General features: G+C 36.8%; 2 protein-coding genes across 4 annotated transcripts; both read right to left on the reverse strand.

Moving 5' to 3' along the window:
• Nucleotides 1-1,373: 1,373 nt before the first annotated feature.
• On the reverse strand, nucleotides 1,374-10,887 carry LOC106175127 (malignant fibrous histiocytoma-amplified sequence 1 homolog). 2 transcript variants are annotated; one of them, XM_087014983.1, is made up of 5 exons: nucleotides 10,649-10,887; nucleotides 9,749-9,875; nucleotides 8,649-8,780; nucleotides 5,235-8,209; nucleotides 1,374-4,818 (listed from the first exon to the last, which is right to left on the reverse strand). In XM_087014983.1, the coding sequence occupies exons 4-5, from the start codon at nucleotides 7,993-7,995 to the stop codon at nucleotides 4,571-4,573; spliced, it is 3,009 nt and encodes a 1,002-aa protein (XP_086871109.1). In that variant the 5' UTR covers nucleotides 7,996-8,209; nucleotides 8,649-8,780; nucleotides 9,749-9,875; nucleotides 10,649-10,887; the 3' UTR covers nucleotides 1,374-4,570. The 2 variants fall into 2 exon arrangements, with proteins under 2 accessions (XP_086871109.1, XP_086871110.1); XM_087014984.1 differs by lacking the exon at nucleotides 10,649-10,887 and adding an exon at nucleotides 10,526-10,646.
• A 307-nt stretch (nucleotides 10,888-11,194) lies between these two features.
• Nucleotides 11,195-17,223, reverse strand: LOC106173395 (malignant fibrous histiocytoma-amplified sequence 1 homolog). 2 transcript variants are annotated; one of them, XM_087015344.1, is made up of 4 exons: nucleotides 17,121-17,223; nucleotides 16,639-16,718; nucleotides 13,358-16,473; nucleotides 11,195-13,139 (listed from the first exon to the last, which is right to left on the reverse strand). In XM_087015344.1, the coding sequence occupies exons 3-4, from the start codon at nucleotides 16,272-16,274 to the stop codon at nucleotides 12,892-12,894; spliced, it is 3,165 nt and encodes a 1,054-aa protein (XP_086871470.1). In that variant the 5' UTR covers nucleotides 16,275-16,473; nucleotides 16,639-16,718; nucleotides 17,121-17,223; the 3' UTR covers nucleotides 11,195-12,891. The 2 variants fall into 2 exon arrangements, with proteins under 2 accessions (XP_086871470.1, XP_013409979.2); XM_013554525.2 differs by lacking the exon at nucleotides 16,639-16,718.
• Between the last annotated feature and the right edge of the window lie 273 nt (nucleotides 17,224-17,496).

Here is a 17,496-nt window from a genome sequence, read left to right on the forward strand (position 1 = left end):
TGGATAAATGATTCCCTCTTCCTGCATTCTGTTAAGTTCCTTTTCAGCTGCATTTCTTAATGCATAGGGAACTGGTCATGCGCTGTATGAAAAATGGGAATTGCGTCCTCCTTAACATATGTAGTGTGTGCACATCCTAATCCAGTTTGGAAAATATCACTGTTACAAGTTCTCTTTTAATTCTGACACGTACTGGATTCATGTTCACAGCTTTCACTACTTGATACTAGGAAAATAATTCTGTCCAGTCTAATCTGAGAACTGTCATCCATTCAAGTCCCTGCAATATAGGTGTATAACACTTGAAATCTCTATGACTAATAAACAGTGGCAACTTGTCCCTTTGCTCTTTGTAGCTGACCTCCACCGAAACCAGAGTATAGACATCATGTAACTTGTGTTTATAGTTGATTGCAATGGGATTCTGAGAAAGTCTTATAGTCTCTGACAGCCTTACTGTATTTCAACCCGTTGGACCTATTATAATATTTAATTGAAATGGAACTTGTCTTGCTGATTATACATGCCTTTAAAAATGATAGGCTGTCGACATACTGCTCCAGCAGCACTGGCAAATACTTACATTTGGGGTGCAGCATACCAAATTTCCAAGTAAAACGCACGTGTACTGCTGACAACTACGTACTGTACAGTACCTCAGTTGGGTTAAAAAGAAGTTAGTTTGTTAAGTATATTTGCATATATATACTTCGTTAAATAGTTTGAACTTTGTTCTATGAGCACATTCAGAACAGCAGACTAACAGATTTGCGGATCAAATATGGCCTACCCACTTGAATACTTGCTGCATAATCCCTGCAGGGAATCTGTCCAGTATCTAATTGGGAATTAAGCCACAAGTTTTTTAGGGGGTCGCCATATTTGTTTTATAGATCTATAACACTCCATTTCCATAGATTTTTAGATAGATCTATCCCTGTGGGGAGTCTCACTAGATTACTGTCAGCTTAGCCGGCTTAAGCTTCTGTCCCGCCTACTAAAAGCTGTAAGGGGGTAATTAACTATGGTGCCCGCTCGGTTGACTGCAATTTAGCGTGAACCCCCAGGGAGTTAGGTCGATCTAAAACTTAATCTTTAGATCGATCTAAATCTCTGGGAAAGCACCCTAAGTCTGCTGTTCTGAATACGCTCTATAATTTTTAATATACTTTAATTTGAATCAAGCACAAAAACAAATTGACATTTTAAAGCTTTAAAATATTGAAATATTTCAATTAAATTTGCTACTGATTTGACCAGTGGATGTCAGAAAAACTACGGTTAAACTACTGTATTTATGAACTATCTTTATTACCTGTGTCAGAACCAGTAGAAGGAGATGGGGAAATTTAAAAAATACAGGAATAGTTCATTTCACGAGATCAAGTTTTCTATATTATTTCATTTTTGTCAGGAGAATAATGAAAAAGCTGTGATGATCATTGTTTCGATTTATATTTTGAATATTTATTGATTGCAGCACACAAAAAGTAACATTGCTAAAATCAAGTATTTAATCAGTTTTGAAGAAAAAAATAAAAAAAAAAACAGTGAATCTAAAATGTCAGAATATATGGAGTGTCAGAATGTTACGTAAGTACTAAATAATAAATTCTTTAAAAAAAACATATTAAGTGATTAAAAGTAACCTTCCTTTGCTATCCAATAAACAGTTTTCACCTATTAATAATTTTGACTAGGAGAAAAATAAGTGAATTATGAAGAGAACTGTTTTCAAATATATATTTACGTACTTACTTAAGGTACCTCACAAATATGTTACAATTTTTTAATAAATAACATTGATAAAACTCAGCTTTTTTTGTATTTTAATAATAGTTCTCACATACCTAGTAACACAAAAATGCTGAACAGACCAAGCTATACAGAACCATATCTTTCTGAAAGGTTACATATCTAGGACTTTTATGCCCAAGCAAATTTTTCTCCAAGAAAAACTCATTTCTCTCACTCAGGAATATTTGCTTAACCCATCACTTTACTTAAGCCCCTTTCCTTTCCGGCGTCCTTTCTGCGTCCAGCAGAGAGTTAAAAAATTATAATGCTTTACGTGCCGACAACTGGCCGATCATTGAGCATTCATTCTGATAAAAAATTAATGCTCGTCCCTCCTTATTAAGACCACAGCGATGCCAAATTTCATGGTCGCAGAAAGGACGCCGTCCAATGTAAAGGGGGCATTAGGCTGCGTTCACATGAAAAATCTAAATTCTAATTCTGATGCCTGGACAGAGGCGCATTAGTATTTCTAAACTGTGGAGTTCATCAGTTTGCACTTATATCTGTTGTGTGTAAATGGACCTCATCTTCTTCGTCTTGTTGTTGCACAAAATCCACAAAGACATTTTTCAAAGCAACCCGCAGCTGCCATTTACTTTCTCTCCTTCCTACTGTGCATGCATCCAGGTTTCAGAATCTCCTCTGAGCACAGCCAAGAATTAATAACAGCTTTGGAAGTAACTCGCTCGCGCTACTAGTAATTACACTCAGGGTATTCAGGGCACAGACCGTGATCACTAGATACCGCCAATAGATTTTTATATTTTTAGAATTTAAATTTTTTCATGTGAACGCAGCCTTAGATTCAGAATTTCTTCTCTAACCTGGAATAATCTTTAAATTCTGAGTAGGTCAAACGGTTACATATCTTTCTTAATGTATTAGTGAAACATGGAATCATTTAGTCAAGAAACATAAACTTGTTGACTCAAGTGGTAGAATGCATTATTAATTAACAATGAATTGTGTAACAAGGCTCACCGTGTAAGAAGTAAGTCACCCTTATAAAATTAATTTCAATTATCATATTTGCAAAATTATTGGCTATTGCCACATATTATCAATTAGATGGCATGTATTAACATGAAATCATTTAGCAAATAAGCTAATTATCGACTTGTTATAATACATTTCACTCAATAAGGGAGCATTTCCAGATCATATTGTATACGTACTAACTTTGGATCAAACTACCGGTATCTCCCTAAATTGCAATCAACTTAAGCATCTTAGATGTCTGTCATGCCTGCTGAAGCTGATAGGGGTAATTAACTATCCTTTAGCAGCTTTAGTAAACATGCCATACATCTAAACTGCTTATAAGCTCAAACCCCTTAATTGGAGATGGACCAATCCTGTTAGATCGATCTAGGTATGGGAACCCAGTCTAAATTGGGTAACAATTAATATTCAAGAACTTGTTAGAATTTACATATATGTGCCTCGATAAAATTATTTACAATTATCATATTACAAAATTAGTGGTTGAAGAGGTCAGCTTAATCTAGTAAACTCTATAATTTTTAATGCATGCAGAACAAACTCCATGGACCTTTCCACAGATAATAACATGCATGAGCGGTTAACCTATTTCTGGAAGCTGCACATACGTATGCATTTACTGACTGGAAATGGCAGTGCAGTTATATCTAGTCTAGACTAGAATGCAGTACGCATATAACACAGTTGGCACATGCATTTCATTATCTGTGGAACAGTCCATTGCTAGCTATACATATTTACATGTATTTACATATGGAACGGTCCATTACTAGCCGTGCATATTTACACATATTTTCACATTTTTAACTTCCCATCCTTTCCATGTGTTGGTCTGTTTTTGAGCAGATATGATGACAACAGACGATTGTACACAAACATATGGCCAATAATTCAGTTACACAAGGTGAAGTAAAGGTCAGAAAAGATCATTAAAATGCAAGGTCATATGATCAAATCTCTTTGGTTCCGCGCATCCTCCAGCATCCCCAGGGCCCCCAGTCCCTCTTCCAGTGTCAGACGTGGCATTACTGAACTTTTTTGTCATGTGTCATACTGGATTTGGTGACTACCTTAAATAGGTTTAATTAATCACCATATATTGAACCTGATTAATTCACACCAATCACGAGACAGGAAAAACACATGATTTTGTAATAGCTGGTCACCAAATCACTGAAGCGGAAATTTTTTTAACATCCGAGTGGTCAGCCCACTCTCTTATGACCAAACACGTGCATTTGTACTTGTTTAAATGGTTGGAATCGGTTCTGGGTAAAAAAAAATACAAGCAAGTTTTCTGATGCGTTTTCATTGATTGTCAGTATATATATTGTAGAGACTATAATACCTCCCTACCAGTATGTACAGTGTATCACATCTTTCTTCAACATGTCAGACAATACATAAAATTGGTCAGTTCCATATAATCTATGCCTACATTTTGAATTTGGGACATGAGTGTCAATTTCAGTTAGTTTGGTCTGTCTGCTTATTTGTCCATGCTTTTGCCCATATTTCTTAACCTTTGTTCAGTCTTTGCTGTAACTGCTAGTGTTCTGGATGAGGTTGTCAATGAGTAATATGTTGAGAAAGAGAATACACATCACTTGTCATCACTTCTTCAAATCTCAATGTTTGTCTACGCTTGACTACTGCAGTGTCTCTATTCATGACCACACCTCTTCTAAGTTAATATATTCCACATTCTGTCTGAAAAGCCATTTAGGCATTTGGAACTGTGTTGTTCACTTTTCTTTTTAGATATTCCTTAGTATTTGATTAGCTCAAGAAGATCATACCGCTCATGCTCCACAAAAAACTGACATAGAATTCCAAATGTCTTGTCAGGTTTCTTAGTCAGGAAGTCCAAGCACACTGCAGTTTTATCAGGAGATGCCTTTATCCACTCAGATTCACGGTCTGAAAAGATGCCCTCCTGGAAAAGGAGATCGATCATGTCATAGAGATCCTGGTCTGTGATGTTTTGCTTCAGCGTATCTTTGTTCTTGTTGACTACTGAAAGAGTAAATACAATGAAATAAACTAATAATTTTACTACAAACTTTATGTGTGGGGATGGTTGGCTCAAGTCCCAGTTAAAACCCACTACATCACAACAACATGGTACTGTGTTGGACCTCTCACATGTAGGAACGTGTGTTAATAAGACAGCGCCTAAGGATTTCATACAGTGTTACATACTACAGCATTACTGTTGAAGTTTTTTAATGACATTCCCAACAGCAACAACTATGTGACAATGCACAATCAACTAGTTTGTCAAAGATTTTGCAAACTAATGAATAATACCTCATTATACATTGCAATACAGAAACAAACAGTAACCGAATTACTGAAAATATTTCACAACTGTTTATCCATAAATTAGTAAGTGATAGAAGAATTTATCTTTTTTAATTTGTTTTTCATACCTTGCTTCCAGTGTGGTGGGTAGACCAGGTCTGCAGAAATGTATTCACCAGGTTCAGTGCTGTTGCATTGCACTTTCTTTGGCCTGTCAACACCAAGTATTTCAATCTCAAAGCGAGTTGGCACCTCATGGTTTATACTTGTACAGTGTGGACACACAAGATATTTGTCATAAGACACCCCAGGCCAGTCCTCTTTGATAATCGCCATGAGGTCATCATGGGCACGAGAGAGAACTGGCCACATCTCTAAAAGATCTGATCCTCGGATGGCTATAGTGATGACCCAATCTGTGGTACTGTTGGCCATTTCAAGCTGTTGACGTCTCTCCTCTCGAGACAGCTGCATTTTGCAACTTTGAAGCTGTGCATACACTCCATCCTTCCAATCTATATGCTTGGTCTTCGTACGTGCAAGGTACTTGTGTTGACGAACAGATAGTTTTTCATATATGCCTTCTGGACATTGGAATGGAAAATGGACCTCCAGAGCTAGTTGTGTGGTGTCTGAAGAAACCTTGCTGGGCCATTTCTCATCCACCTCAAGCTGTCTCTCCTGAGTGAGAAGCCATGGAAAGTGAAATAAGATGCTGGATGGAACCAATGGATCCTTGACTTTGTAGCATAGCTCCAGTTTTTGCATCAGTTCTACCATGACATCAGTTTCAGTGGTTGATAATCTGAAAGGCTCACAGAAGCAGTCCATTGCTTCTCTGGAAATGATGCCTCTGTTGAAGATGTCATCTTGGATTATTTTTGCTTTAGGTTCTGATATACTCATGGACTGTTGGAGTTTGGACCAAACAGCATCACTATCATGATTGAGGACTGCTTTGAGGACATTGGCAAGAACTTCTTGCTTGTGAAACACAACTTTCTTCAGAGTAGGGCTTGAATCAAACCAAATGATGTCTCCACGGTCAGCAAGAAAACTTAAAATATCGCGTGTTGCCAAATCAATGTCTTCTTTGGAAGTGTTATTCTCTTTCCAGGATGCTGGGGCAGACTGTAGAATGATGTCTTGTGTCTTGTCCCAGTCTAGTGTATTGTCAAAGCCTTCATATTTCTTGATGCGAAGATTCTTGGCAGCATCAACCCACATTTCTGGTAAAACAACAACACGCTTTCTTGCAACAGTAGTAAGGTAGTTTTGTAGTTCTTCAATTCCCTCCATGGTCTTGGAACTTACTCTGAAAATGTCATCATGGATGTCCATGACTTGGTGTTGTAAGGACTTCAGTTTACTCTTCTTGTCTTCATAGGCTTGAAGGATAGATGTTTGGGTTCCATCTGTGTCCAGAATTTTTTTCTCAATGCTCTTTATTTGAGACCCGTACCATTTCTGTTTCTTCTGCCTGTGTTCTTCCAGTTTGCTTTTTACAATAGAACATTTTGCACTGTAGGCTTCGACTTGATCAATGTGAGTTCCCACTACTGCCATCTTTATACCTGGCATTTGTGCTTGCACCTTGTCAATCCAGTTTCCAATGTAGAGCTGATAATGTGCTTTATTTTCTGGATCATATTCTGATAGGTCAAATGTGATGAGGACCAAGCTGCGTTTGGAAATGAAAATGGGATGACCAATTTTGTAGACATCATGTCCACCAAAGTCATTGATATTGAAACCAATGTCTTGGTCAGTCTCCCATGTCCCTTGTTCTACCACTCTTGTCCTGTCTGCTGACTCTGTGAGTGTTGACTTTCCTCTCTGCAATGTGTGAGAGAGACTAGTTTTCCCTGCTTCTGTTTCTCCAAGCAAGTTGATCTGTATTCTACTTGACCGGATTGCCTTGGTGGTGGTTAATGCTTCAAAATACCTTTTGATTGCATCAAGCCCTCTGTCAGCAATGCGCTCTGGTGGTTGTAACAGTGGATTCCCCCTCAACGTCAATTCCACCAAATTTTTCATATTCCCTATCGGAGGTGGCAGGTGGGTGATGTTATTGGACCTCAGATCCAGTGATTCCAGTCCAATCATTGAAATGATATCTGCTGGTATATCAGATATCTGGTTGTCATGCAGTCCCAGCTTCTTTAGCTTAGTCATGCTACACAGTGCTGTGGGGAATGTAATGAAAGCATTCTGATGGAGAAACAATTCTTCAAGCTCTGTAAACTCACTGATGTCCACTGGTACGTCAGATATCTGGTTCTTCCTTAGGTCCAGCAACTTAAGTTTAGCCATGTCACACAGTACTGTTGGGAATGCAGTAAAGCAATTGCTATCAAGCCAGAACCATCTAAGCCCTGTCATATGTTTGATTTCAACTGGTATGTTAGACAGCTTGTTGCCTTTTGATAACAGTGTCCCCAGGTTAGTCATGTTAAACAGTGCTGTGGGAAATGTATTGAATTTATTAAAACTAATATCAAATCTTTGAAGGCCCGTCATACCACTGATCTTCAATGGTAAGTCAGATAGATGGTTGCTGCTCAGGTTTAGGTCTTGTAGCTTAGCCAAGCCATACAATGCTATGGGAAATGTAGTAAAAGCATTGTTTGATAGGTCCAAGTAAGTGAGGAGTGACAGGTTGGATATGGACTGAGGTAAAGAAGATAACTTGTTATGAGGAGCAAATAGAAAACGAACATTAGCACACCTGCCAATAGACTCGGGTAGGTTGTCTCCAGGCATAACAGCCATATCAAGAAGAAGGTCAGTCCATTCTTTCACAATGTCTGGTGTGTCGGACTGTGGAGACAACTCAAGTCTACGTAAGAGATCAAAACCCCCCCTTCCTGCTACTACTCTGCCAGTCATGTCTGAGGAGGGTTGATGTCTATGTTACCATTAGATTGCCAGGGGAGATTTCAGTGACTTTAGTTGCATGTTTCAATTTCTTACCATAGTTATATAATTATATGAAATTTATTTTCTTTTCTACTTTCATGACCTCTCTTCCAAAGATAGTAGTAGTTAACAAAATGCTCTTTTCTGTCCTTTCTTTTCTATGATGACGTCTCAAATTATTCACCTATAATGAAAAAATAACATAAATTAAGAGTAATTTTTTATTTCATAATTAACAGTTTGTATAAATACTACTAGTATGAAAAGTATCTTGTTCACTGGTCAAGTTGGTTTGAAGTAAATTACAACTAGTAAATACCAAAAATGTAAGGAAAAAGAAAACATCTGTTCAAGTTTCTAAATTTCTGCAGAAGTAAATAATTTTAAAATGGTCTTCTTCAGTTTTCCATCAAAAAAAAAAAAAAAAAAAAAAAGGAAAGAAAGAAAGAAAAAAGGCACATAATTTACTAGTACCTTGCAGTAAAATAGAAAATGAACTGCTACTCAAAATTCTTAAACATATATATGCTTTTCAATTTTATATGACCACTTAATTAACTCTTTAAAATATCCTTGCAAAGTGAATACAAAAATTCATAGCATTATTTTAAATTGTACATTACCTAGACTTTGTTGAACATGGCAAAATTTAGTGTGTAAAGCCCTGCTACATGTTGTTGGATGTGTATGTCACTAGATCCCCTCTATTGTCTTTTTCGCAGGTGGGAAAATGGTGTCCACTTTCACAAAAACACCTGTGGTAAACAAGTATCATGTGAGTAAGTTTCAGTCGTAATAATAATAAAAGTAAAAAAAAATAATAATGAAAGTTCTTTAAAATTGCATTCCATGCATGACTAAGTACTGTGCAATAACAAAAGTGTCATACAAAAAATGAGAGACCAACTATTTGGGCATCTAAAAGTCTAGTAACGTAGAGAAAGCCCAAATTACCTATCTATACCCTGTTATATAAAATGACCTCATAGAAGAACTAAATAATTATAGATAGCATAACATGATAAAACAACAGTTCAGGTAAAAAAATTGGCAGAAACAACTATTTGACCTACCTGTTTGTAATTGATGAAATTGGATTTTTCCTGAGGACAATTATTTTTTTCCCCATCGAAAAGATCACAGGAGTGATGAATCTTACTCCTTACAACTTCGATGAAATTGTTTATATTTTAACTGATTACAGTCATTAATTACAAGTATAGTAGGAATGGTGGTCTGCAAGCTAGAAAACAGGATATATATAGCCGTACTTGGACCTCATTCCTGTCACACTGTCTTTTTCCAAACATACAATATATGTACTGGTACAGTGCACATACTCATACAGATAAACTGCCCTCCCTATAATTTGTGATAATATATATATATATATATCAGAGCCTTCAGTGCTGCATTTTGTGGCACACAAGTAAATATCACCATTTTAAAACTGAATATCACTGATTATATACCGTATTTGAGCTCTATCACGCCATATCTACTATGTACTATAGTGTTATTTTCCTTTTTTACCTTTTTTACAAATCATTGATCCAAAACTCCATTCCTGGAGGAGAGTTATTGATCAAATCCTTAACAGTTACATGTACTTCTTTTAAAAAATTCTTGGCCTTGCTACCTGTAGATATGGTGAAAAAGGCTCCTGTCTAATCCATGCAGCTGTTTGTGTAAATTAAAGTATGAAAGTCACTGATAAACTTACCAGAAACTCTTTTTGCTGTGAACAGTGATAAAACTTCAGGTAATGTGGACTCTGATTTCTCCTCCCCTAATGTTTCTTCACTGGAACTTGATTTGGATTTGAAAACTAACTGGTAGGCTTAATTTTTCTGGAAAAGATGTCGAGTGGCAGTGAAAGTACACCATGTAGCTATTCACGAGGAAAACAATATGAGATTTATGACAGTCATGTTAACTTTTTTTTTCTCCTGTCCAGGTGTTGAGGGGGATGAACTTGTTTACATATTCAATAAACTGACTAAAGTCACTGCTTACAAGTGTAGCAGGAATGGTAGTCTGCTAGCTAGAAAATATAGTGCATTTACCAGTACTCAGACCTCATTACACTGGGCTATAACCCTACACCATTAGTCTGTATCAGGCATCATTTGGTGCCTGGTCTTCCATCCCTAAGACTACCATTCCCGTCTCACTGTCATATTTCAAACAATATACTCAGACAGTGTACATAGTTGGTAAAAGAGACAAAAAAATAATAACAAAGTTACCTATTATCAATGTGCATTTAGTATTTCTATTTAAATATAAGTTGGCAGGGGTAGTAGGAACCCTTTAGGCCTTGTTTTTTTTTTTCTTAATGTGATATTTCGGCACATTTGTGTAACAACAAGAAACCTCAAAACCTTCCCTGTTATTTAAAGAAGCTTCATAAAAACACTTATAAAATTATAGATACTTATTAAAGCAGCAGTTCAGGTAAAAAAATGTCAAAAAAAAACTGTTTGACCTTCCTGTTTACCTTGCATTAGTATGTAAGTCCTAAATTGTTGAATTTTTTTTCACAAATCACAATTCTTATATAAAAAAATGTTCCTTCAAAACTATATTATACAGGTACGTATGCTTCTGCTTTTTAACTTACCTGGGCTGGTTAATTTTCCAAGAAGTAACGTAAGTTGAGGTGTTTATCCCCACAGCATAAAGTTTGTTGTGACTGTTGCTAGGCACTGGTACATTCTTTGCAGGTAGGAAAAAATGGCTTCCACAGGCACACCCAAGGTCAAAATCATGTGACTGAATCAGTACATTCAAAAGCTTTGTTTCCTCCATTTGTCATTAAAAATCCACAAGTGTTTTAATCTGATGTTGAAAAAACAAATTAAAGCATGACTTTGGCAACTCTTCTGAACAAATGTTCCCATTTTTATATTTAAGTCCACATCATTGAAGAATTAATGTTTTCCTTTTGTAAGAAAAGATGCCATTGTAATTTTCTTCTCTACCACAATTTCATTGCTGAAGTGCAGTAGCATCCATGAGAAGAATGTTTATTGAGGGAAGGATGTAAATGATTTGAAATATCACTTAAAGTTTTTTGAAGAAACGGAAAAAATTCAAATTTATAGAAGTCCTTCTTTTGTTATGGTCTTTCTTTATGAATAACACATTTTATAAGCATTTAATTTTATTTTCTTTATTTATATAAAATATTTCATACAACATATTTACTATAAGGCTTACAATTTAAAAAAAAAGGAAAAATGAAATAGATTATTTAATGGAATAGTAGAAGGAGAAGAAGGGGACAAGAACAAATCAAGTTACATCTTTTTAAAGAAGAAACATGCTTTTTACTGCCATCGTTATTGATATTTTAAAACAATTCAAAAGGTGCATGCACCCACACACACACCAAATCCCAACACAAAGTAATCCTATTTGGGGAAGTTGAGAAGAGTACCACTCATCTATAACTATATTCTATACAATTATGAGTATAATATCAAAATAAGTGGATATTATCACATAATCCTGTCCTTCCTGTCTGTGATCTATACAACATCATGGAGAAGTACAGAATGGTACAGTTTGTACACATCTGTTTGTTAGCTGGTAATTATCACACCCAAGCTACACTGGAGATAATATTCATTTAATACTTTGTTTTATATCTATTCTATATACAATTGACCAAAAAAGTTCTGAAACATTAAATTATTTTTCAATAATTTAAAAAAACTGTAATCTAATGGGAAAATCTTCAGTGTATGTAAAAAGTAATGTGGGTGCATTATCCATCAATATTTGGTTAAAATATTTACCTTAACTCATACAGTTTCTTAATAATTATTCAAAATAACAATGTCTCTGATTTGGCAAGGTGTATGTACAAAAATCAGACCACCCAGAGTTTCAAAGTTTCCAGAAAACTAACCTCTATATATTATCAGCCATTTCCAGTGACTGCTGGATGACAGAGGGTAGCTTACAGTAAACTATAAAACCTAGGGTGCAGGAGAACCTCCTTTACTTATTGTACATATTTTAAAAAAGACCCGATTTCTTTGGAAATTACCATATCAGCAGATTAATGTACACAAATACCATGGAAAGTTCTATCAACCCTGGTGACAGTGAAGTTTATATGGCACCCACTGAAAATGGAGATTAAGCGGGTTTTGTCCTTTTCTGAAAGTTCCCATTTATATGGCACAATAACACAAATTAAAATATTAATATTTATAGCGAGTTTCTTTATCTATGAGATATGTAATAATCATCTGATACTTGTGCTCTCTTCATTAAACATGTCTTATAAAAAAAAAAAGAGTCAAAACTTCCATAAAGGAAAAAAATTCCCTACTTAAACTACAAATAAAATGCTATGAAAACACTTCAAAATCATAAAACGTATAAATCAGACACTTAGAACATCCCTATATACATGTACAATATAATAAAATGTATCACAGATTTCTGCATCATGTCTAATAGCACATTAAATATCCAGATTGTTATTTGTGCTTTCATTTTAAAACATAATTTAGTTGTGTCTGTGTGCTAATTTGTCCACAACTTGCCAATATTTCTTATCCTCTTTTCAGTAGATAACAATGTCATCAGTGGAATAGAATGTTTTAGCTGAAACTGAGTAATATAAAATTTGGGCAATGAGTATAATCTTGAAATTGTCATCAATTCTTCATATCTGAACATTTGCCTCTGACTGACCATTGCAGTGTCTTTATTCTTGACAATGTGCACAGCTCTCGTAAGTTAACATTTTCCACATCATGTCTGAGAAGTCATTTAGGCATTGGGAACTGTGTTCTTCATTTTTCTTTTTTCAAGTTTATCACATAGCACAGTGTCCTTAGGTATTCCTTAGTACTTGATCAACTTGAGAAGATCATACCGCTCATGCTCAACAAAAAACTGACAGAGAATATCAAATGCCTTGTCAGATTTCATGGTCAGGAAGTCTAAGAAGACAGCAGTTTTATCAGGAGATGTCTTAATCCACTCAGATTCACGGTCTGTCAGGATGCTTTCTTGGATAAAAACATCAATCAACTCAAAGAGACAAGGTTCTGTGATGTTTTGTTTCAGCTTATTTTTGTTCTTCTTGACAACTGAAATGCCCAGGTTTGATACAAGAAAATACAATGTTACAATATTGTTGCTGGAGGTCCTACTTGCACATTCAACTGCAATCACTGTATGATGCTCAACCTAGTTTGGTTAAAATATCAGACTTGGCAAATAAGCGTGCAACATATCGTTATTTTACCCTTTTTAATTAAGAAACAAATAGAAAATACCTTGAAATAAAATTTACTAAAGCTCATACCTTCCTGCCAGCTCATTGTCAGGTGTGGTGGGTAGACCAGGTCTGTAGGAATGTAGACACCAGTATTGACACATGGCACCTGTTTTGGTTTGGAGACGCCACCAAGCAGATAGGTCTGGTCCAGTATCTCTCCAGGGAAGAGTGTGGGATCCTCACAGTTTTCACTTGTACAGTGGGGGCACACCAAGTATTTGTCAAAGTACACCCCAGGGCACTCTTCTTTGATGATGTCCATGAGGTCAGCATAAGCACAAGCAAAAACGGACCACATCTTTGAGAGGTCTGCTCCACGTATAGCTATAGTGATGATCCAGTCCAAGGTGCTGCTAGCAGGATGGTGATGTCTTTCCTGTCGGGAGAAATGAGTTTGACATTCTTGAAGTTCTGCATACACCCCATCCTTCCAATCAATACGTTTGGTCTTCAAAAGTCCAAGGTACTTGTGCTGACGAACAGACAATTTTTCGTATATGCCTTCTGGACATCTGTATGGAAAATAGTTCTGCAAAGTCAGTTGTGTGGTGCCTGTGGGAACTTTTCTGGGCCATTTTTCATCCAACTCAGGCTGTCTCTCCAGCGTAAGAAGCCATGGAAAGTGGAATGAGATGCTGGATGGAACCAATGGATCCTCCTGAACTTGATAGCACAACTCCATTTTCTGCATCAGTTCTACCATGACATCAGCTTCAGTGGTTGATAATCTGAAAGGCTCACATAAGCAGTCCATTGCTTCTCTGGAAATGATGCCTCTGCTGAAGATATCATCATGGATTTTCTTTGCTTTAGGTTCTGAAATACTCATGGACTGTTGTAGTTTGGCCCGGACAGCATCACTATCGTGATTCAGCACTGCTTTGAGAACATTTGCAAGAACCTCTTGCCTGTGAAACACAACTTTCTTCAGAGTAGGGCTTGAATCAAACCAAATGATGTCACCACGGTCAGCAAGAAAACTTAAAATGTCGCATGTTGCCAAATCAAGACCTTCATTGGAATAATTTCTCTTTTTCCAGGGTGTTGGAGCAGACTGCAGAATAAGGTCTTGTAACTTGTCCCAGCCAAGTGTATTTTCAGAGCCTTCATATTTCTTGGTGCAAACCATGGTGGCAGCATCAACCCACATTTCTGGTAAAATTACAGCACGCTCTTTTGCAACAGTAGTAAGAAAACTTTGTAAACCTTCAATTCCCTCCATGGTCTTGGAACTCACCCCAAAAATGTCTTCATGGATGTCTATTACTTGGCCTTGTGACGACATCAGTTTCCACTTCTTATCTTGATAGGCTTGAAGGATAGATGTTTGGGTTTCATCTGTGTTCAGAATTTTCTTCTCAATGCTCTTTATTTGAGACTCATACCATTTTTGTTTTCTCTGCCTGTGGTTTTCAAACTGTTTTTTAATTATAGAACACTTTGCACTGTAGGCTTCATCTTGATCAATATGAGTTCCCACTACTGCCATCTTTATACCTGGCAATTTTTCTTGTACCTTGTCAATCCAGTTTCCAATGTAGAGCTGATAATGTGCTTTATTTTCTGGATCATACTCTGATAGGTCAAATGTGATTAGGACCAAGCCGTGTTTGGAAATGAAAATGGGATGGCCAATTTTGTAGACATCATGTCCGCCAAAGTCATTGATATTGAAAGCAATGTTTTGGTCAGTCTCCCATGTCCCTTGTTCTACCACTCTTGTCCTGTCTGCTAATGTTGTGAGTGTTGACTTTCCTCTCTGCAATGTGCGAGAGAGACTGGTTTTTCCTACTTCTGTTTCTCCAAGCAAGTTGACCTGTATTCTGTTTGACAGGATTGCCTCGGTGGTAGTTAATGCTTCAAAATACCTTTTGATTGCATCAAGGCCTCTGACAGCAATATGCTCTGGTGGTTGTACCAGGGGGTTCCCCCTCACATTTAATTCCACCAAGCTTTTCATATTCCCTATCTGAGGTGGCAGGTGAGTAATATTATTGGACTCCAGATCCAGTGATTCCAGCCCAGTCATTGAAATGATATCTGCTGGTAAATCAGATATCTGGTTGTTACTCAAGTCCAGCTCCTTTAGGTTAGTCAAGCTACAAAGTGCTTTGGGGAATGTAGTAAAACAATTCCAACTGAGATCCAATATTCTAAGCCCCGTCATACCACTGACCTCTACTGGTATGTCACATAGCTGGTTGCGATCCAGGTACAGCTCTGCCAGGTTGGCCAAGCTACACAATGCCACGGGGATTGTAGCGATGCAATTGGCAATGATACTAAATCTTTTAAGCCCTGTCATACCACTGATCTCCGCTGGTATGTCAGGTATCTGGTTGGTATTAAGGTACAGCTGCTCTAGGTTTGCCATGCCACACACTGCTGTGGGGAATGCAGTGAAACGATTACAATGAAGCCAGAACAGTCTGAGACCAGTCATTCTATTAATTTCAACTGGTATGTCAGATAGCTTACTGTCCGTTAATTCCAGATGCTCTAGGTTAGCCATGTTCAGCAACGCTGCTGGGAATGTGGTGAAGGGATTCCCACTGAGATCGAATATTTTGAGCCCAGTCATACCGCTGATCTCCACTGGTAAGTCAGACAACTGATTGTCATGCAAGTTCAGGATTTCTAGCTTAGTCATGCCACACAGTACTTTGGGGAATGTAGTGAAAGCATTGGCATAAAGGTCCAACATGGTGAGGAAAGACAGGCTGGATATGGACTGTGGTAAAGAAGATAGCCTGTTATTTTGTGCATATATTACACTAACATTGGCACACCTGTCAATGGACTCAGGAAGGTTGTCTATGTCAGCATGGCTAAAATGAAGGTCAGTCCATTTCAGCACAATGTCTGGTGTCTCAGACTGTGGAGACAACTCAAGTCTACTTAAAAAATCAAGACTCTCCTTACATGCTACTTTTCTGCCAGCCATGTCTGAGGAGTTTATCTCACCAGTATTTGAAAGTTTCTTCTGGTCTTTGTTACCATTACACTGCAGGGAAGGGAGATTTCCTGGACTTTATTTTCATAGTTGAGTTGTTTCCCAAAGCAACCAATGGTAGCGAACAAAAGGATTTTCTTTCCCTGTTCCCTCCTCTCTCTTTCTTATGATGATGCCTTACAATGTTCACCTAAAACAAAACAAATAATAATAATAAATAAATAAATAATCAAATTTCAATTACTTAATTAACAATTAGTATTGTGTTTGTGTAAATGCTAAGGAATTACGTCAGTGAACACAAAAGTTTATATATTATCTAAGAAGGTGGTAAATAAGGAGCTTTTTGGCTTACCCTTAATTCTTCTGTTAATCAAGTAATTTAACGTGAACTGACAGATGTACTAGTATAAGAACTGCAGACTGAAAACTTCACTGAAAAAAAGACAGGGAAACTTCCATTTGTTGAACATGTAAAATTTGAAAAAAATAACCTTACGAAAAAAAATCAGGTGAGGCTGAATAATAGAGCTTAATAGAACTTTTAATTTTTATGTAATAAAATGCCGCAACAATTTTTCACATTATTATTATTATTATTTTGAGGAGGGGGACCCCCACCCATAGAGGAAGGGGGTGTCCCTCCCTATGCCAACCCATGGCTGTGCCCACCTGCCGTATATATGGCCCAGCATTTTTTTATTAAGTTCAGCAACTTATTTTCCTTGACGGCGAGTTAACACTGACCACACCCCATTAATAGATGGATAAGTCCAAAGCCAGTGCAGATATAATCACCAAAATTCATTTAAAATGTTTGCCGAAATGTCTACTTACAGTGTGTAATCAGTCATAGCATCGACAGTGTCCTAATTGACGTGCGAGCGCTCAGGTCATCGTATTGTGAAAGTATTTTTTACCTTTCCTTCCTCACACTTGTTCAACTGATAGGTGTTATCAAATTCAAGATAAGACAAAATCGGTAACTTTTTGCTGATAAACATAAACGGTTACCAGGGTGACAATTTAAGTGGATTTTATTTAGAAAAACGAAGGTATGTGCAAGATTATCGATATCTTGAGATAAAATGCAATAAAATTAAATAACTTACGTTATTTTCATATCAAGCGATGCGAAAAGGTAACGTTATCACTTGCGCCATCTTACGGCTTCTAATAAAACGAATGCTGCTGTCAGCCAAAAGTAATATGT

Source organism: Lingula anatina, chromosome 6 (assembly GCF_051362555.1).
Source record: "Lingula anatina isolate TDL-2025a chromosome 6, LinAna3.0, whole genome shotgun sequence".
In the NCBI taxonomy this organism is placed as follows: domain Eukaryota; kingdom Metazoa; phylum Brachiopoda; class Lingulata; order Lingulida; family Lingulidae; genus Lingula; species Lingula anatina.